Source organism: Diaporthe amygdali (assembly GCF_026229845.1).
Source record: "Diaporthe amygdali strain CAA958 chromosome Unknown NODE_1_length_4327563_cov_65_473760, whole genome shotgun sequence".
Lineage (NCBI taxonomy): Eukaryota > Fungi > Ascomycota > Sordariomycetes > Diaporthales > Diaporthaceae > Diaporthe > Diaporthe amygdali.
In genome coordinates, this window is record NW_026517021.1 from 3,863,562 (window position 1) to 3,883,189 (window position 19,628).

The window sequence follows — 19,628 nt, forward strand, 5'->3', positions numbered from 1 at the left end:
ACTTGTTCACCTGCCCTGCCGTCACTCCGTCACTCGAATCTAACTAGGTTCGGGGGAGTGGATCGAAATCGCCGGACAAGAGGCTCAAAGAGTTAGCCGACATGCACCTATTTCCCAGATTTTAGTGTCTTGGACCACCCCCAATTGGCCGTTAACCCCGGGACCCCCCCCCCAAACAGCTTTGAGATAGCACCCCCTGTCCCTGGCTACTCGTGCGCACCTGGGCAGCTCCGATGGCTTGAGTTGTGAACGTTGCTCGTCGTAACTTAAAAGCGAACCGCGGCTCTTTTGGCCAACTTCCACCCTCCTGCGTGCATTTTTGATCCTGTCCCAGACCGAGATCTGCCCAAGCAGCAGCGCATCCCAAATCTCCACTCTCAGCCTCGTCGCTACTTCTTTCCCGCCCCTTGTACCACCCAGCAAGCCCTGCTGCCCTCCGGCCGTCGCATTCAATTGCCTCGGTTGCACCGCCAGTCTGCTCCGGTTTCCCTCCTCAGGTCAACGGTCTATCCACCATGGGCATCATCGAGGATGAAGTCAAGGGCCTCCACGCCAAGCTCGAGGGCCTCGAGTCGCGCATAAAGTCCCTCGAGAGCAGGCAATTCGGTGGCGCCCTCACCTCCGAGCAGATCCGCATGATCCTGATCGGTCCTCCTGGCGCTGGTTAGTTGTCGACTGCACACAAACAGAGAGAGGGGACGGTAGAATTCGAAGGGCATCGGATTGCTGACGGAGCTTTGAAATGCGCAGGAAAGGGCACGCAAGCCCCCAAGATCAAGGAGAAGTTCAACTGCTGTCACCTGGTATGCCAATTGGATTCCTACAAGCCCAGTCCGGCCGGGAGATATAGCGCAAGTGGTAGTTGAGATACTAACGATCTTTGACCCGTACTAGGCAACCGGCGACATGCTGCGATCTCAAGTCGCCAAGAAGACCCCTCTCGGTCGTGAGGCCAAGAAGATTATGGACGCAGGTGGTCTCGTCAGCGACGACATTGTCATCGGCATGATCAAGGCTGAGCTGGACAACAACCAGGAGTGCAAGGGAGGGTTAGTTTTTCCCCAACAGCTGCAAAGGCTCAATGGCTAGCCACCATGCTGTCCGCTCATGCTAACCCGTCCTTCTTCCCCGAGCAGATTCATCCTCGACGGCTTCCCCCGTACCGTGCCGCAAGCCGAGGGCCTCGACTCCATGCTGAAGGAGCGCAACCAGAAGCTCCAGCACGCCGTGGAGCTGCAGATCGACGACGCGCTGCTCGTCGCGCGCATCACGGGCCGGCTGGTGCACCCTGCCTCGGGCCGCAGCTACCACCAGACCTTCAACCCGCCCAAGGTGCCCATGACGGACGACATCACGGGCGAGCCGCTGATCCAGCGGTCCGACGACAACGCCGAGGCCCTCAAGAAGCGCCTGGCCACCTACCACCAGCAGACCACCCCCGTCGTGGGCTACTACCAGAAGACGGGCATCTGGAAGGCCATCGACGCCAGCCAGGAGCCCGGCCAGGTCTGGAAGAGCCTGCTGGCCATCTTCGACGGCGACAAGGACAAGGCCAAGAGCGGCGGCTCCGGCATCCTGAGCAGGATCGCTGGTCGTTAGGGGGAGCAGCGCGACTCGTCGGCAAAAAAACGCTGCCACCCAACCGGCCAGTAGATCTTCATGAACAAATAGAGGTCGAGAAACCACCTCAATGTAGAAATGGAAAAATGAGATCTCGAAAATGGAAGAACAACGAGGTGTAGACGAATGAATAATGGTCTGCACCGCGAGCAAAAGACTCAAATCGAAAAGCATTCTCTCGGTGTTCTGTGAGCGCGAGAGACTGGGCGGATCAGCTATTCTCGAACGTGTTTATGTATATCAAGACGGGCGGCTCTGAGACCTCGTGCTCACGCTCTGTATGCTATTATGAAGAAAAGAGTTTCCACTAAACTGTGACAGAGTCAAGGCCACAAACGATCTACTAAATCCTGTGAGGGTACCAATGTGCTCATGGCCACATCAGCCTGGCACAGTAGACGAGTAGAAGAACTGTTGCAACCCGATGCACCGCCAAATCGATTCTCTAATCTACGCACTCAGTGCCACCCACGCAGCTGCAAACAGCAGAGGGTATTATACATAAAAGCGGAACATATATGCCATCCCTTCTTTCTTCTTCAAGCATGCAAGTCAAGGCTCTCTTTCCGCTTCCCTGCTCTATGGATCAACTCCCACGTGTCTCAGAGACGCCGGCTTGCTGGTCTATGCCCTTCTCTGCTCGGGGGACTCCAGCTTCTCTGTTTCTGCCTCCTGTCATCCCCAACATACTCTTGAGTATGATCTCCCACATCTTCCTCACCAACCAGCTGTTATCCAGAGAGCGCCACGCTATGGAGTATAACAAAAGAAAAGCTTTGCTGAAAATGCCACCCCCACCTCTGTCATTCTTTTTGCCACCGCTACCACCACCACTTCTACTACTCTTACTGCCAGCAGTACTCGTCTGATGATCTTGAGCCGTCGATGTCGTGACTACAATACGCAAGGAAAAAAGGCGGAAGGAAAAAGGAGTAAGAGAAGAGAAGAGGGATGTGCCGCTCGTGATCGTGCATGGGCGGGACCACTGCGGCGGCGGCGGCGGCGGCGGCGACGCGCCGAGCTTCGCGCGCAGGCACATCTTGTAGTAGTCATCCAGCGCAGTCCACGCGAAGGCTGCGAACAAGGCCCAGGCATTGACTGCGGATGAGGCCTCGACGCGTGCCCGCAGTCCTTCTGCCAGGATTCCCTACAGGCCTGGAAGCTGCTATCTTCGGGGCGTGGCTGTGTTCGGGACCAGTCAACCACAGTTCACACACATACGCAGAACCGTCACCAAGGACATGAGGGGCGAGAGAGCTTCTTACCGTTCACCATCTGCCTCTGCTTGTTCAGCCAGCTCTTGGGCTGGTCTTTCCTCTGCAGGACGACGTGATTGCTCTGCAGCCGGCTCGTAAGATCATACCAAGCTGTGGAGATCATGGCATTCTCGCGCTGGAGATTCTTGATGATCTGTTCGTGGGCGGCCTGCGGGAAAAGGTCCTGTGTTAGACAACAGAGCGCACACAGGGGATCATCTCTCCCGGGGTGAAGGTATGGAGTATTGACATGTTGTAGTTGGGTATCAATATCGACACCGGATCCCTCCACTGTGGTTATAAGAATGAGAATGACCGACATGAGAATTCGCGATGACAACAATTACAAGTAATTATTCACAGGGACAAGACTTGGAACGCATTTCCGGGGAGTTTTTGAAAATAACATATGAGATCTATTAGGTAGAGAAAAGCAAAACATACCTTCTGCGCCGCCAACGCCGAGCCCGACTCGAGAGCCTTGAGCTGCTTTTGGAGCTCGAAACGCTCTTGGTCCGCTTTCTCGAGTTGCTGTGAAAAGATGCACCTGTCAGCCCACAATCACGAAAAAAAATCTACCCCTTAGACTTCTTGAAGCGAGAAAACCAGTTGCGGCCCTTCTTCTTCTTCTGAGTCTTTTGCCAGGCCAGGTCCTCTGGCGGAGGCGTCACACGACGTAGCAGCTGAGGATCAGAAGAGCCCTGATAGCTACTAGAGTCAAGAGATCGCCTCGTCGCCACTGGTAGAGGAGCCTGTAGCACAGGCTTTTGGACAGGTCTGTTACGTCCGGTGGAAGGGCGTCCACTTGGCTCGCCTTCCAGGACCGACCCAAGATTTGGAAAGCTCTTGTTAGACTGTGCCGACTGCAATACGACCTCAGAACTCCCGGAGTCCCTCTGTGGCCCTGGATCGGACCGCACAGAAGTCACAGTAACCAATGAATCAGTTGTTTTGAGAGCTTTCAAGAAACTTGCCTCTTTCTGGAGCTTGACGCGGTCTCTAAGCTTGTCGGTCTTCGACTTGTAGTCCTTCACCCTATCGTCCAACTCGGTCTGGCTGACACCCTCGGGAGCCACGTTAGCTGGCGGGCCCTCAAGCTCTCTCTCCTTGGAGAGCTTCTCCTTGGCAACGAGGGCGTCGAGAAGCTGCGACTTGTGCATGTTGTTCTCGATCTCGAGGCTGTTGTACTTGCTGCGCAAGGCCTCGAGCTCGGATCTGAGAGACGCTGCAATTAGCTGGTCAGACTGCTTGAGCCTCTCGAGGGCATCGAGATGGTCTGAGCCGACCGCATCCACTGTAGAATCATGGTCACTGTCAGTGTTGTGCTCTTGGAGGTTATATCGGGAGTCCTCAATCAACGCACGGTCGGTCCTCATGGACAGATTCTCGCGGTCCTTGTCCTTGGCCTCCTCTTCGAGCTTGCGGTTCCGGACCTTGAGCTCGTCGAGCTCTCTGGTGGCTTGACCCAACTGTTCTCGCATGCTGTTGTACGCGACGTGCCTATTGTAGTCGGATGTGAGCGTGCCGAGCTTGCCAAGTTTGAGGGCTTCTTGGATGCCATTGACTAACCCTTCACCGGTCATGTTTGCAATGAGAGCGTCGATTTGCTCCTGGGCAACTCCGTGCTTCTCAAATATCGAGTTGTATTTCGACATCGCAACATCACGCTCAGCCTTCATGCGGTCCAGCTCTCGCCGGAGGTCATCCGCCTGTGAGGCGGAGGCCGCGCCGTGCCTGAGGATGTCGACCTCGGCTTCGAGCAACTTTACCTTTGAGATGTCATTCGTCGTCTGCTCAAGCTCACGTTCAAGGTTGCCAATATCCCCAGTCTGAGAACTAGGTGAAGGGGCCCTGGGGGCCTCTCCGACCGCGGCCAGCTGGTCCTTCAGGTCGAGCACATATCTCTCGTTCACGTTGTTCTGAATCACGAGCTGGTCGTGTTCGATTTTGAGCTCCTCGTACAGTTGCCTGTATTGGTCCTTGTGGGCCCGCTCATCGTTGAGCGATTTCTCGATGGTGGTCATCGCAACAAGCATTTCCCTCTCGCTTGTTTGCAGCCTCTCGCGGTCGAGCAGAGCCTTCTGGAGCCGAGTATCGAGGTCCTTTCGCGCGTCCAGCTCAAACTGAAGCGATGCGACTTCTGTCTCGAATTTCCGGTTTTTGGCAAGCTTCTGCTTGTAACGGTCCGCAGCATTGGCCTTCCTCTCCAGATCCTGCATTGTATGGGCCAGCTCATCATATTTGTCCTTGTAGTCTTGGCCCTCCTGGCTGCTAGCCTTGAACTTTTCGAGCTCGACCTCCAAGTGCCGTTGCCTAGTTTGGTAGTTTTCGATTTCCTCCTCTTGGCTTGCAATGAGGCTAGCCTGTTCGTCGATTTTACGCTGAAGCGTCTGGACCTTCTGCGACTCGTCGGCACCGTGGAGCTTGCGTAGGTCGGCCAGCTCGGTCTCGACCTCGGTAAGCTTAGCCTTGAGCAGGTCGTGGGACTCTTGGAGGTAGCTGTGTCGGGAATTGAGGTCGGCGTATCGCTTTACCGCCATGTCCAGCTCGTGAATCTTCTTCTCCAGCGAGGCTTCAAGACGGGCAAGCTCTTCCTCATGTTTGAGGTCAGGATCGCGGTCGCCAGCCGCCTCCTCCTTCTCGGCCCTCGCGGTCAGTTCCGTCATCTGCTGCTGTTTCTGCTCCACTATCCGCATTATTTCGACCTGCTCTGTGGCGCCCAAGTCGGTCTGCAGCTTTTTGATGGCCCTCATTCGTATGTCCTCGTTCGAATTCATGACAGCAGTAGCGAGGAGGACGGCAGCGAGCTTGAGAGTGAATTTGGTTAGCTTTGCCTCGCGCCTATGGAGCTTCATCTTCCAATGTTCGGGATCTGGGGGAGTTACCTGAGCGAGACCGTCGGCGTCCGGGTTCTCTGCGATGGCACGGAAGTCGGCCACCTGGGCTAGAGGCACGCACTCGGGGGCCTCGCGGCGCATGTACTTAAAGAGACCCTTGTAGACAGATTGCAAGTTGCGCTTCTGGGCGAGCCATTTCGAGGTGCCAATGTGCTCGTCGAGCTCAGATGTGTCGTATGTGGGGTCGATGTCGTGGAGCACCTGGCCCAGCACGATGCCGTCGGCGAGCTCGTCAATGGACTGGGCGGGCTGCCCCTCCTTTGGGAAGGTGTTGACCCATTTTAGCAGCGCGCCCTGCGCGGCTGGACTGAATGGCATCTTCGCAGTGTTCCCCTGCACCGGGGTGGGAACGTTTGTATCGAGGACTGAACTGAGGTTCGTGCAGCTGAAGCGTTGTTAAGGGTGGGTTGCCAGGTGGGCAGGTACGACGTGTCGGTGAAAGAGTAATAGTGGTAGCAGCCACGAGGAGCAGCACGGGTCTCGTACCAGATAGAGGTGGCAGAATACCTAGTCAGGGAGGGGGGAAAGGGAAAGACAAAAATAAGTGATATGTCCAGGATAAGCCCGTGGTGTAAAACGGACGGATTGTTTGAAATGGTCTACCGAGGAAATGTTATTTGGAAGGGTGAGTGGACGGCTTCATCAAAAATTAAACGAGGTAACGAGTATATAATGGAAGTGGATTCCTCAAAGCCCCTTTCTCAGGCGGATGGAATTGGCCTCGTGTGCCGTCCGAGTCGCCTTCACGGGGCTTCTGCTATTATTATCATCAATCGCCTTGTTGTCCGTTGTTGTCTTCTGGCTTTGATCGCCGGCCGCGTGCTGGTTGATTGTGTGATTGTCCTGGGGAGAAAGAGGAGCGAGCCGTGTTCATTGTCGGCACCCACTCAAAGGCTATTGTGCGTGCGTGTCTGTCGGTCTGATTGTCATGCGTACTCAGTCAAGGGCGGGAGATTGACGGTAACGCCGGGCAGATCAGATCGGGTAGTTTATGGGAAAATTGTGGGAACACAACGTGCGCGAGATCCGACGAAGCATGTAGCAGAAGAAGAAGCAAATGTAGAAGCAGAGGCAGAAGCTTTGACAACCTGGAGCTCGAGCTCGAGCTCGACCCCTTCTGCAGTCCGCAATCTGCCAACCGGCGTGCCTCTCGCCTATCACTGTCGAGCTTCGCCGGCGATGAGTTGTATTTCTCAGAATGGCCTAGTGCCCGGCATTGAGCAGACGCGGCGCGCTGCAGGCGCTGCAGGTGGCAGGATGTCAGGGTGGCTCGTCTGACGCCAACGTTTCGAAGTTCCGGCAGGGGTCATGAGGCCCGAGAACTGGGGACAACCAAGAGTTCCAAGGGTGACTCGAGAAGCCCTCGAGTGCTCACCTCGGCCTCGACGCCCCCGGCCTTGGGGATTGCATCTGCCCACCACTGCTACGCAATCTCAAGCTGGGCCAAACTCTAAATTGTGCCCGCCCCCAACCCCCTCACCGAGGGTTTGACAGTCAGACAGTCAAGCTGCAATGGCAAACGCTTCGACAAGCAGCAGACCTAATCCGTTTCAATCAGCTGCCCCTGCACGGCACGCACAACCATAAGGGATACAGTCTGCGTGCGTAGTTTGTTTCTCGACCTGCACGCAAATCCTCCTGCATGAACGCTGGTGCCGATCTCTCGTTACACCGCACCCTCTCCAGGCGAGTCACCGTCCGCTACAGGGTCCTCGCTAGCCTTGGCTGGATCGTAGACATGCGGTATCCGTATTCGTTCTCTCCTCTGCTCTCTGCTCTGTCGAGAACAGCGCGTTGTAACTCCCTGTTGATTGTCATTCGCTACTCCGTCTGTCCTTGTGCCCACGAGGACCATGGCACGCTGCTTCCCCACTAGTATCTCACGATGTTCCCTTGTTCATTATCCCGCTCTCCCGTCGGCCCATCAATGAGATCTCCTCAACGAGGTGCCGCGCGACGGATGTCCCGTGCGGGCTGCTCTATTGGTCATCCACGTTCGCTTTGACAACGCATGTTCAGAGTCTGAGCAGCGGAAATGAACTGCCCCAGTGGCTCCGGAGTTTCTCACCGCTTTGGCGCGGTAAGTGGAGGAGCCAACTAGGCCTCGGTCAAGAAGTGGGTGCATCTACAGATGACACCCTAAGACGGGGACGCAGGCAGAGACATCCCCGACCAAGTCACTTGTGGCCATGTGGTCGAATGGTTACTCGCAGGCCTGGTAGCGCAATCGGGGAGAGGAGCAGCAGATTGACTGCATAGTCCTTTAACATGTGGCCTTCAATCATGTCGACGAATTGCAAGTCTTGTGTTAACCAGGCACGGGTGCTCAATGTGAGGCAGTTGCCATGACGTCTGTAAAGGTTATTTCGCCAGCCTCGCATGTGGCGTTCACCTGCTGCAAGTTGCTCAGCCTTGTCACTACGACAGGAATAGCATCCGTCGTCATTCGGCACCGTCCACCAGATAATGTAGCCTAGTAAGTCACATAGCTTGTGACTGTCTATGCGAGCACAATTTCATCGGCAGCCACCTCCCACGGCCCTGCCGGTTCAAAATAGAGACACATGGGTGTCGAGCAGAAGACATTCATCAGGGCCAAGCGAAAAGGTACTGTTGAATCCATAGCCTGTCTATGTGTAAACCGGAGTCATCCTCCGGCATAAGGCGAAGTGTTTTCCTAAAGGCCCGACCAACAGAAAGGTCATCAACATGTTCTGTTCAAGGACCATCTCCTGTTCCTGCAGGACATATTACGCCTCCCAACGCCAGTCATTCTCGGAACGTCGTGAAGAACCGTCAAGGGTGGGCTGAGGGCATGGACGTCAAATACACCCCCACGGACCCTCGGCCTGCTCAAATCTTTGGGTCCTCAATCGAGACAACCTGGTCCTCCTCGACATGTGCGCCGCTGTCCTGGGCCCAGACCTGTAGACTCTCGTACACCTTCTCTCCGGCGGTCGCGGCGAATGCCCTGAACACGGCGGGCATTGTCAGCGAATCTGGCACTTTGATGGACCGAATGATAAAGAGAGGGATGGCGGTGGGTTCCCAGGCTGTTCAACTTACTTGATCAGGGTGTACTCGTGGGTGATGACCCCCTTAGCATCGGTGATCTGCTTCTTTGCGGCATCGATCACGGTCTGGGCGGTGTCTGGCTCAAATGAGATGATGAACGACTTGTGCTGCTCGACGGCGAAGGCGCCGCTGATGGCGGACAGAGCCAGGAGGAGGTATGCGATCAGCTTCATGTTTGCGATGTAGCCTTGCTGTAGGCGGTTTTGATGAGGTTGATAGAGCACAGATTGGAAATTCGGTGACGTCGGTCGTGGTAGTAGTGGGATGCTGTTAAGACTGTGGCAACGAGGGAAGAGAAGGGGTGGGCCGGTGGTGTTCTTGTAGATTCAAAGACCTTTGACTCGAGTGTCACAAGGGCCTTTTCAAGTTGAAGTGTGGTAGTGCTGCTGAAGGGTTGCTTTTGGACGTCTAGGTTCAAGATGGAGTCTATTGACTCGAGCAAGTTGGGATGGGGGTAGTTGGGTCGCTTCTTAAACACAGGCCGTAGTTGGGTTGGCTTAGGCTACTTGGGTTGACTTGCCGGGGGAGGGGACCCCATCCCGTGCCTAGGCCACCCCATAAAGGCTTGGCTGCAAACCGTTCGACGTGGCGTGCCGCTTGTTTTACGGAGATGTCACCCAACGTTCCTAGCTTGACTAAGAGTGTGACCGCGAACTGGTGATTTGACATCCCCCTCTGGACCACAAGTAGTCTTGAGTGACGGAGTGTATCATACCGAAATGGTGTTTTTGTATACTTTCTGCAGCACAACTGACCTCAAAGTGTTCAATAGGATTTCCTGGTAGCCGAACTTGGGATATTTACCCGTCACCTCCAAGACTTCGGCCATCTACTATGACTGACCGAGTACTACTTGTGGACACTGCCAGTGCTTGGCCATTTCAAGTATTATTGCGGATGTTACGATCGAAGAGTCTTAGGTATGCTGCTTGCAAGGCAAGGTGGAAGAAGAGGTCGAATACGAGTATGCTCTAACCAAACTCTCTGAAGTCGGTCTTGGTGTCTCACCATGATGCGTTGAAGTGGCATAGTACACCAGTCGTCACCACTTATAATTGTCTCTCTTTTTGTTGTTCAACACTACGTTCTTCATCTTCCGTTGTTGAACAATGTGGGCAGAGACAAGTCTTGTCTTGATGGATTGGTTGAGCGGGGTTCAGGCGACGCAGGGGGTTCGTGAAGATGCCGTTTCGATGCATGGCGTTCTGCAGAACTGCAATGAGGTGCTCAAGTAGACCCAAGATAGCAGGTGGTGCGAATGGATCTGATCCAGAACCAAATTTCTAGTGATAGTGAGACCAGTGGTAGAGTCAATTACCATTCCCAACAGTCATGTGGTGACGCCCTCGCAATGCAGACAAGACCGGGACGCCATGCTTTCCAACGAAGTAAACAAAACACTTTAAGAGATGCTCAAGGCACTGCGCTCGAAGGCACGCTCTCCGTCTCCCCCCAGACGTCCTTGCTCTCTTGCTCGACCTTGCGCATTGCTGTGGCAACATCTTCAAGCTTTGCAACGACGTCCAGCACTCCCTGGTTGACTCGTTGGAAGTAGCGATCATTGGCCTCACGTCGTTTCCGTGCAAACTTGATGTCGATCTCTGTCTCCTCCTCGAGCTTCTGTCCGAGCCGCTCGGCACCAATGCCCGCGCTCCCTGGTCTCACACTGGCCGTTCCAGCACTGCGTGCACCACCGTCTGTGCCGGCGCCTGCACCGCCGACTGTGGTCCCCTCCGTCTTGGACTCCGCCCCTGCGCCTTTCTCTGATGCTGTCCCAGGTGCGATGGATGTCTCTATTGCCTCGTCTGCCTCACTCCGCGCCCAGGCCTGAGCGAGAGCGATCTGTGCAGCGCGCAGTTCTGCAAGCTTTCGGTCGTGTTCTGGCCCAAATACTCGTGTCCCACCGCTGGCGGAGAGCTCCACTTCCTCCAGAGTGGCTTGCATCTCTGCCCACAGCGCATCTGTCCTATCGGTCGCCCGGGTAGACTCCCTTCGAGTGGTTTGTATGGGTGGCAAGTTCAGCCCGCCGGCCCCGAGTGCGCCTGAACCGGAGCCTCCGGCCGGCCGGCGGGTGTTGGAAGCAGCCGGACCCGCATTCCTGTTGGTGCGAGTCTCCATTGGCTTTGACAAAGTAGAGAGAGCTGCAGCTAGAGGGTCATGGGAGAGCGTGGACGAGCTCCGCGGATGGGCTTGCGAGGTAGACGGCAGGCCAGTGATGACAGGCCCAGGGCCAGCGACAGTACTGGGTAAGGAGACATGAGAAGCGGCCGGGGAGGGATGCAGGAACAGAGATGGTGGCGGGTCCCTCTGGGGCTTTGTCTGCGTGTGCCGTGGTTGAGGCATGGTTTCTGGTCTTACTCATCCATCCAGCTTATATCCGTAGCAGGTCTGGACTGCCTGGGAACGCACACATGCGGCGTGCCGCGTCGCCCAGAGCCCGAGGGAGGTGCTGGATCCCAAGGCTGCCTGTCTGTTGGGCTGATTACGTACCAGCAGCCAAGTTCCCAAGGCGGAAGACAACCGAAGGAAATGGCTGGCAGGGTTCGATTGTAAATTGAGCAGGGCTCTCGAGAGTGCGCTGGTATTGAGTGAGTCTTTGCTCTGTGACCAGCTCAACAACAGATTTACGCCTTTCTGTCAAGCGCATGCGGGAGTGGGACAAGCTCGCTTGACAGCGTTGTCGAGGTATGTCCGCCGTGCTACGACAGGAGAGACCGGCCTGAAGGTGCGAGTGAATGTCAACTGTCAAATGTCAATCCAATACCGTAATGAACAGGGGGGCCATCCATCCAAAGTGGACCCCACCTCGCTTCCACGGAGAGGCCAGTGTCCCAAGAGCTTAGGCTCACGAGGGGCCCCGGTGTGCTTTGGAGTTCGTTCGGAAGGCAGGAATTTCCTGTTCCGCGAATCGCCCAGTGGTCCGAGCGCCCGCCGTTTCCCGAATCGAAAGTAACAGGCGCCCGCACACTTTTCGAAGTTTTCCTAGCAGTCGAAGCAGCCCGCTCTGGAGTCTTTCCACGACAACCACCTACCCCCCCACATCACCCAATTTCAAGCGATCAAGTCATAATCGGTGAGTAGATGCTGCATGTCCATTTTGACCGTCTTCACACACACATTCCCGCCATCGACTGCGAATCGACCACCAAACGAGCGCCTCAGCGAACGAAGAACAACCTCCAAATCCATCCATCCATCCACCGATCCACCCTGTGACGCACGACAGCATACACAACCAAGCACCAGGTCTCCGGGAACGAACGTACGTGGCTGACAATCTGTCGCGTTTCTACAGCTATTCAAGATGGGAAAAGGCAAGCCTAGAGGTCTCAACGCCGCGCGCAAGCTGCGCAACAACCGCCGCGAGCAGCGATGGGCCGATCTGTCCTACAAGAAGCGTGCGCTCGGAACCGCCTTCAAGTCCTCGCCCTTCGGTGGCTCCTCCCACGCCAAGGGAATCGTCCTCGAGAAGGTCGGTGTTGAGGCCAAGCAGCCCAACTCCGCTATCCGAAAGTGTGTGCGTGTGCAGTTGATCAAGAACGGAAAGAAGGTCACCGCTTTCGGTACGAACAATCCTCCTCCCAATCTGGTGGACGTCTCTTGCACGAGCCGTAGAGCGCTGCGAGACGGCGGCCAGACGTGATTATGCGGATGTGATGAGCTGACACGTGATGATTCCTTAGTCCCCAACGACGGTTGCTTGAACTTCGTGGACGAGAACGACGAGGTGCTCCTGGCTGGTTTCGGTCGTAAGGGCAAGGCCAAGGGTGATATTCCCGGTGTGCGATTCAAGGTCGTCAAGGTTTCCGGTGTCGGTCTGCTCGCTCTGTGGAAGGAGAAGAAGGAGAAGCCCCGTTCTTAAGCAGTGTGCATGGACGGAAAATGGAATAGGGATGTTTTCGGTTCTGGCGTCATCTGTGCTTGCTGTCATCGGCATCTTATCAGGCAAAAGGGGGTTCTGATATTCACACGGTAGACATGGTCGACGAATGAAAAGATCATCACGCCACGACGAAAACGAAAGGGATACCCCATCCTACCGCTTTGCGAATTGCGATTGTGAAGACGAGAGGGTGTTCGAAGGAGATTATCACAAATGGGCCTGCAACAGTGAAGCTAGTTCGTACAGATTATGTGTTGGTACACGACAGCTATAGCTTGTTCTGGGTTTCCTCAGCCTCATCTTCAGAGATGTACCTGAGAGCATAGTCTACGGCTAGTCCAGCACTGATGACCCCACCAGTTATCCAGCATCCATTTACAAACCACCACCAGCAGTCCTTGACGTCTTTGAGATTGACCTTTTTGATCATGTATCCCAGCGTGAAAGCAGCGCCACCGCAGCTGCCAATGAAGAATGCCGGGCCAGCGCCAGCAGCGAGTCCAGAAGCAGCAAGGAGGCCGATCTGCACGGCACCCAGGCCCGCGAGGAATCGTTTCGACTGGTCGTGCGCGAGAGCAACGCTCTTGATGCCTGCCTTGACATCGTCCTTGGCATCCATATGCGCATAGATGGCGTCATACAAGACCGTCCACGCCACGTTCGAAGAGTAGAGGAGAGCAGCAGCCGTCAGCGCCGGCGTGTTCGAGAGAAGATCGACGCCGAGTGCTGGGAACCCCACGATCGCGCCCCATGAGAAGGTGAGTCCGAGCACGAACTGCGGATAATACGTCACCCTCTTGGCCAACGGGTACGAGGCCACGAAGAGCAAGCTCGGCGTGGCGTAGAAGAAGCACTCGAGCGGGAACTGGAGCAGTATGGCCAGCCCCGCGAGGAGCTGCCCGCCCGTGAACACCAGCCCCTGAAACGGCGTGACGGCGCCCCTGGCGATGGGCCGCAGCCGTGTCCGGGTGACATGCGGGTCAAGGTTGCGGTCCCAGAGGTCGTTGATAGTGCAGCCTGCGCCACGCATGATCAGCGCGCCAGCGAAGAACAGCGCTGATGTCCCGATCACCGATCCTGGTGAGGCCATGGGGGCTGCCAGAGGGGCTGCCATGAGCGTTGAGAAGAGGCATGGGAAGAAGAGGTAATAAGTGCCGGCAGGCTTGTCGAGTCTTATGAGCTCTGCATAAGGGACCCATGATGGTGGTAGGAGGCCGAGGATACCGGTTTTGGGAGGCTCGTAGGCTGTAAGTGCTGGTGAAGGATGTTGTCCAGGAGTACTGAGGGATGATCCAGCGCGAGCAACGGATTCCTGAGCGCCGCTGGATATGAATGATCTAGGCCGTTGGGCTTGGACTGACTGGGCCTTGATTTCATGGCGGAATTGAGGCCTACTCAAGACTGACCATGTTTGGCTATGGCGCAGAAAGCTCCGAGGCAGGACGCAAGGAGCAACCAGGCGAGACGATGCTCCTCTTGCCCGGACAGCCCGGACTGTGTTCATAACGGCTGCAAGAACTTCCTCTGTTGACGACCTAGGAATTTTGTTAGCTTTCGATCACCGTTTTGTTGATATGAATGTGTTCTCGCATCATGTCGTGCCCAAGACGGATTGGGTTGCCGAAGGGAGGCGTTCCCGGTTGTACCGTCCAGTTCATAGAGTCACAAAAAGCGAGAGAGACAACCTTTCCAGCCTTCTCAGCCCTGCTTTCCAGCATGATATCTGTGGATATTCAGCTGGCACTTGCAAGCCAACTCAAGCGATCTCCTCTTCTAGTGACCTGATTTGGAGGGAAAGAAAAACTCTATAGCTTGTGTGGTTCAAGAGCGTGCGATGTGAATGCTTACCTTGATTTAACCACACAGTACTGCCACTCTCATTCGAGCATGGAAACAAACATCGCCTGCAGCTTTCCTTGAGAAGTCATGTCCTGGTTTGTGAAGGGATGCTGGAATTGGTAGGACCACTAACACAGAACCACTTTCCTTCAGCCTTGTCCCAATTGCTAGCTGCCGAAAATAAAGTGGAGACCGTCTCATTTCCAGCAACTTTATTGGCTTATATACTGGAAGCTTCACCCCGGATTTCCAGTGGGCTGCTCCTGTCGCGTCCCGCGCAACTTGCAGGACAAGACGTCCGCTCTTCTCCCCTCTCCCTCAACGGCTTGGACTTTGTCCAATTTGTCGTATCTGCCCGCAGTCGCACCAGCCGATTCGCGCGGTCAAAGATTCACATGCTTCACGAGCCATCTCTGATCTTCGCGGAGGGCACGCCGAACATGCGCTGAACGGTCCTTACCCCCACCATCGCGTCGCACCGTCGCATCGCCCTACAACAGCCGCCTCCTTCGATCTTGGACCTCGGCCAGCATCCTCCACTTTCCAGCGTCCCCGGGGCGTCACGCCACTTCTACCAAGATGCCTAGCATAGCAACGCATCCACAAGCCAAGTTCGACCCGATTCCACCGGATCTCGACTTGGAAGGCCTAGTCGACAGAACTCCGAACTTTGAATGGGTCCAGCGCATTCCGGCTTCCAAGATCAGGAAGCTCGAGTTCGAGAAGCTTGTGTGGTACCAGGTCATCAAGCAAGGGAAGCCTCTCGTCATCGAAGGATGGAACAGCAAGCTTCCAAAGTCTCTATTCAGTGCCCAGTGGCTTGAGGCAACTTACGACAAGAAGCGTGAGTCTGGCTTGCTCCTGCCACTTGCCCTTCAGTAGCTGACTTCTGTGCAGAGGAAGATGTGCGCGACATCAACTCCCAGTCCAACATTCCAATGACCATGGGCCACTACCTCCGATCGATGCGCCAGCTCACAGACCAGTGGACACCGCACAACTTTCAAGACGAGCGAAGGCAGCGACTCTATTTGAAGGATATAGATTGTCCGCCAGAGTGGCATGAACATCTACGCAAGGTCATGCCGCCGGGGCTGTTCTACTTCAACGAGAATGTCGAGGATCACGGCCTCAGAGACGATGACCTATTTATGGAGGAGCATACGGCCGCTCCCGCGGGGGACCTTATGAGCAGCCTCCCCCCAGAAATGCGGGCGCAAAACTTGATGTGCTACATTGGGCATGAAGGAACGTACACGCCAGCACATCGTGAGATGTGTGGCTCACTTGGCCAGAACATCATGGTCGAAGCTTCGGGCGATGAGAATGGAGAGAAAGAGGGCAGCTCGATCTGGTTCATGACCGAGACCAAAGACAGACAGGTCACTCGGGAATACTTCTTGTCTATGCTGGGTCACGATGTCGAAATCGAAAAGCACTTCGCCCAGATTAACGCTTGGAAAAAGGCGACTTTCCCAGTTTACGTCGTCGAGCAGAGACCCGGTGACTTCATTCTAATCCCACCTCTTGCACCACATCAAGTTTGGAATCGCGGTACAAGAACAATGAAAGTTGCGTGGAACCGTACAACCGTCGAAACGCTTGATTATGCCCTACACGAAGCGCTTCCCCGAGCGAGGCTCGTCTGCCGTGACGAGCAATATAAGAACAAGGCCATCATCTACTACACGCTGCAAAATTACTATCGGCAGCTGCAAGATGCAGCAGAGTCCCAGATGTCGCTTCTCTTGGGCGATGAAGTCGGCAGGGACTCTGTAAGGCTCACGCAACTCAAGAAAGATTTCAAGAAACTCTTGCAGCTTTTCACTGAAATCCTGGTAGATGAAATGTTTGCCTCGAAAGAGAAAAATGTGGAGATGATTCCGTTCGACTCTTGCATCATCTGCTCTTACTGCCGGTCAAACATATTCAACAAGTTTCTAACATGTAAACACTGCGTACGAGACCTAATCGATGGTGACCAGGACACGTACGATGTCTGCATGGAGTGTTACGCCATGGGACGGTCCTGTCTTTGCGTATCAGGGCTCTCGTGGTGCGAGCAGTGGGACTGGTCTGAACTAGTTGAAAGCTATGAGGCGTGGCGGAGCATGGTCATCTTCAATGACGGTTATGTCGATATCAACCTGTCACCGCCGCCTCTTGAGGTTGCAAGAATGAAGATTGGCAGGAAAGCGTTGGCTCAGGTCTGCCAAGAGCAACTGCGGCGCCGACCTTTCAATGATATCTCGAAACCTGACAAAGAGCCTGATCCTGAGCCGTCAGAGCCTGAAATAAATGAGGAAGGGCGACCCAAAAAGTCAAAGAGGAAAAAGAAGAAAGGTGACACGTACAAATGTCACACGTGTTGCCACAAGGATTATACCTATCGGTTGGCTTTCTGCAGCACGCCAGGTTGTAATAACGCATATTGCTTTGGCGTGCTCTATCGAGCCTTCGACATGATGCCACAGGATGTACTGCAAGAAGAGCGATGGCAGTGTCCCAGATGCCAACTGATTTGCAATTGTGGCTCATGTCGGAGAACGGGCATCACGAATCCGTATGAGCCAAAGAATACGTACATCGGCCACGACACCCGTGCTGTCGCAGATGACCGAAGCCAAGAGTCATTGGTCGATTTCCGTGTGCACAACTTGAACTGGCTCAATGCCGCTGGCGACGGGAGTCGCAATCACAATAGCAAACGAATCCAGCGACTCCGTCAGGAAGCCGAAGCAGACAAGGCCAGAGACAACGCCGACGCTGCAGGTGACCTTGCGGGCAACGATTCAGCTTCCTATCAGGATGGCTCCGCGCAAGAGCCCGTCCCAGATGGATTCGGAGGGCAGAGAGAGATGACTGAAGCCACCAATGGGATTTCGAGTCACGATTCTGATATGATCGGCTCTCAGCAACAAGCAGTCAACGGTGCTGCAGGTGGTGCGGACCTGTCCATGCTTCCTGACGCTCAGGCCTCTCTGTTTCCCGAGACTGAAGCCTACCCTGACCCTTCGGCGCTTGGTGCAGAACGCAGACTGGGAATGGGCTACTATGAGCAGGATGACAGTCCTGACAAGATTCTATTCAATCCGTACCAGGAGCCAACTGAAAGGGGTGATCTCGCCGGTGACTTTGAGGAGTCAGAGTGGGTTAAGAAGTCACTGCGTGCGGCCAAGCGACGAGCTCGTCACGAAGATGATCAAGACCCGGACTTTGTGGTGGGCAGGTCACATAAGAGGAAGAAGATCAAAGCTGACACAGAACCTCCCCGAGATGCTGCAGAAAACCTTGATCCGGCACTTCGCGGTGGTGACACGATCATGCACGACGCCGCTCCAGATGCAACTGAGGGAGAGGAAGCGGCTAATGACACGGATGATCCTTTTGCTGAGCAGAACGAGCAAGATGAAGTACCCGTCGATCGTGGTCGACCATTTGATCCGAATGTACCCACACTGCGTCACTCGAGACCCAAGGTCTCCTATGCAGATACGGGGGATGTTGAGGAATTCAACGACATTGTGCCAGCAAAATCTAAGAAGCCCATGGCTTTGACTACACCGGCGACGGACGAAGCGAGCAGAGACCCTATCGACCTCGCTGCGGAAGCTATGCGTGCCATCACTGGTATTCAAGAACCCCCTGGTCCAGCATCAGCTCCCATCCGCAAGAAAGGACCAGGTCGACCTCGACGATCTGACACAGGCCCTGCGCTCTCTTCGCCTCAGGCAACTGTCAAGCCTGCCTTGCCACCGACGGGTCCGCCCAAGCGGCGTGGCCGCCCCCCAAGATCATCCTTGGCCGTCAATGCCCTGGCCCTCGAGAACGAGTCAGAAACTCCTCCAGATTCCGCTATCAACGAGCTCGAGGAACAGCTCGCTAAAGAACTAGAAGAAGATGAGACACTTGGAGAGTCATCAACACCATCTGTGTCTGCTCCAAAGCGAAGGGGGCGACCCCCCAAGAAGGCTGTTCAGGGACCTGGCAACCCAGATCGGCCAAGAGCAACGCGCTCCATGGGATCTCCAGCCACTAATACAGGCCCTCCATCCGAAAAGTTCATGTCAATGGCTGAGCGTATGGCGCTCAGAGGCAAGAAGGTCAAGATCGGAAAAAAGAGGAGTGGCCGAGGAACGGTCACGGCAGCTACAAGTACGAATGATGGTGCCCAGGCAGTCCGTCCTACGGACGACGCGACTGCCCCGGCAGACGAGACTTCACAAATCCATGACGCACACGCTCCAGCAGAGGACACACCAGGAATTGACAGCCCGCCCGCTCCGGCAGAGGAAGCTCCGGACAATGGTGACGTGCCAATGCAGGATGCTGAGTCTGATGGAGGCGACGAAGAGTACATGTCATCAGGACCAGCAAGTGTCGCACCTGAGTCAAAGGAGGCCAGCGTTGCCCCTCGGTCGAGGCTTGCAAGTATGGTGCCTTCATTCTCAAAGGAGTCGAGTCGTGCGCCAGTCGAGCCATCTCTCGAGGCACTGGCGTCGCCGCCGCCGCCGCCGCCTCAGTCCAAACGGGCGGGCCCAACTGTCGTGCGACTTGTTGAATCAGAGGACGAGGAGGACACGAGAGGCCCGACAGTTGTGAGATTGGGCGATTCGGACGATGACGGATACAGCTACTACAGTGATGACGGCGCTAGTGACCCTGGCTCTGTGTCTGGCACTGGTTCTGTTGCTGGTTCTGACTCTGCTTCTGGTTCTGACGAGGATGACGACGACGACGGCGATATCCCGGCCCAACCATCGGTCCGAGCAAACCCAGGTCCCAGTTACCGCATGGCTACGAGAGGCGGGGCAAGAGGACGAGGACGAGGCAGAGGACGTGGCCGTGGCAGGGCTAGGATGTGAGCTGGCTTTACCGGATGCCACAGTACTAAGGCCATGTGCCACAGAGCCACAAATGCGCTCTTGATTTATTGATACCCTAATACGCGTGGTTTCAGTCTCCTGACCCGCGTATGCAGTTTGTGCTTAGTTTATCAGGTCACACGTGTGAAGGTCGTTGAAGACAGCCATGATGATGACAACCAAGTCAATTCAA

At 55.3% G+C, this 19,628-nt stretch overlaps 7 protein-coding genes across 7 annotated transcripts; 3 read left to right on the forward strand and 4 right to left on the reverse strand.

The window, feature by feature from the left end:
- Positions 1-515: 515 nt before the first annotated feature.
- J7T55_006750 (denylate kinase) lies at positions 516-1,599 on the forward strand (the record flags this gene model as incomplete). The annotated part of the gene is made up of 4 exons (XM_053132108.1): positions 516-663; positions 751-803; positions 895-1,049; positions 1,137-1,599. The coding sequence occupies 4 exons, from the start codon at positions 516-518 to the stop codon at positions 1,597-1,599; spliced, it is 819 nt and encodes a 272-aa protein (XP_053001513.1).
- A 607-nt stretch (positions 1,600-2,206) lies between these two features.
- Positions 2,207-6,091, reverse strand: J7T55_006751 (uncharacterized protein; the record flags this gene model as incomplete). The annotated part of the gene is made up of 7 exons (XM_053132119.1): positions 2,207-2,256; positions 2,311-2,370; positions 2,470-2,718; positions 2,886-3,045; positions 3,321-3,423; positions 3,483-4,170; positions 4,240-6,091. The coding sequence occupies 7 exons, from the start codon at positions 6,089-6,091 to the stop codon at positions 2,207-2,209; spliced, it is 3,162 nt and encodes a 1,053-aa protein (XP_053001514.1).
- Positions 6,092-8,626: 2,535 nt separating this feature from the next.
- J7T55_006752 (endopeptidase inhibitor-like protein) lies at positions 8,627-9,021 on the reverse strand (the record flags this gene model as incomplete). The annotated part of the gene is made up of 2 exons (XM_053132131.1): positions 8,627-8,744; positions 8,840-9,021. 2 exons carry the CDS (start codon positions 9,019-9,021, stop codon positions 8,627-8,629), a joined length of 300 nt encoding a protein of 99 aa, XP_053001515.1.
- Positions 9,022-10,261: 1,240 nt separating this feature from the next.
- On the reverse strand, positions 10,262-11,191 carry J7T55_006753 (uncharacterized protein; the record flags this gene model as incomplete). Its single annotated transcript, XM_053132142.1, has 1 exon — positions 10,262-11,191. The coding sequence occupies one exon, from the start codon at positions 11,189-11,191 to the stop codon at positions 10,262-10,264; it is 930 nt and encodes a 309-aa protein (XP_053001516.1).
- Positions 11,192-12,152: 961 nt separating this feature from the next.
- J7T55_006754 (40s ribosomal protein s23) lies at positions 12,153-12,710 on the forward strand (the record flags this gene model as incomplete). Its single annotated transcript, XM_053132153.1, has 2 exons — positions 12,153-12,411; positions 12,532-12,710. 2 exons carry the CDS (start codon positions 12,153-12,155, stop codon positions 12,708-12,710), a joined length of 438 nt encoding a protein of 145 aa, XP_053001517.1.
- A 289-nt stretch (positions 12,711-12,999) lies between these two features.
- Positions 13,000-14,108, reverse strand: J7T55_006755 (monothiol glutaredoxin-5; the record flags this gene model as incomplete). Its single annotated transcript, XM_053132164.1, has 2 exons — positions 13,000-13,976; positions 14,093-14,108. The coding sequence occupies 2 exons, from the start codon at positions 14,106-14,108 to the stop codon at positions 13,000-13,002; spliced, it is 993 nt and encodes a 330-aa protein (XP_053001518.1).
- Positions 14,109-15,149: 1,041 nt separating this feature from the next.
- J7T55_006756 (uncharacterized protein) lies at positions 15,150-19,435 on the forward strand (the record flags this gene model as incomplete). The annotated part of the gene is made up of 2 exons (XM_053132175.1): positions 15,150-15,414; positions 15,468-19,435. 2 exons carry the CDS (start codon positions 15,150-15,152, stop codon positions 19,433-19,435), a joined length of 4,233 nt encoding a protein of 1,410 aa, XP_053001519.1.
- Between the last annotated feature and the right edge of the window lie 193 nt (positions 19,436-19,628).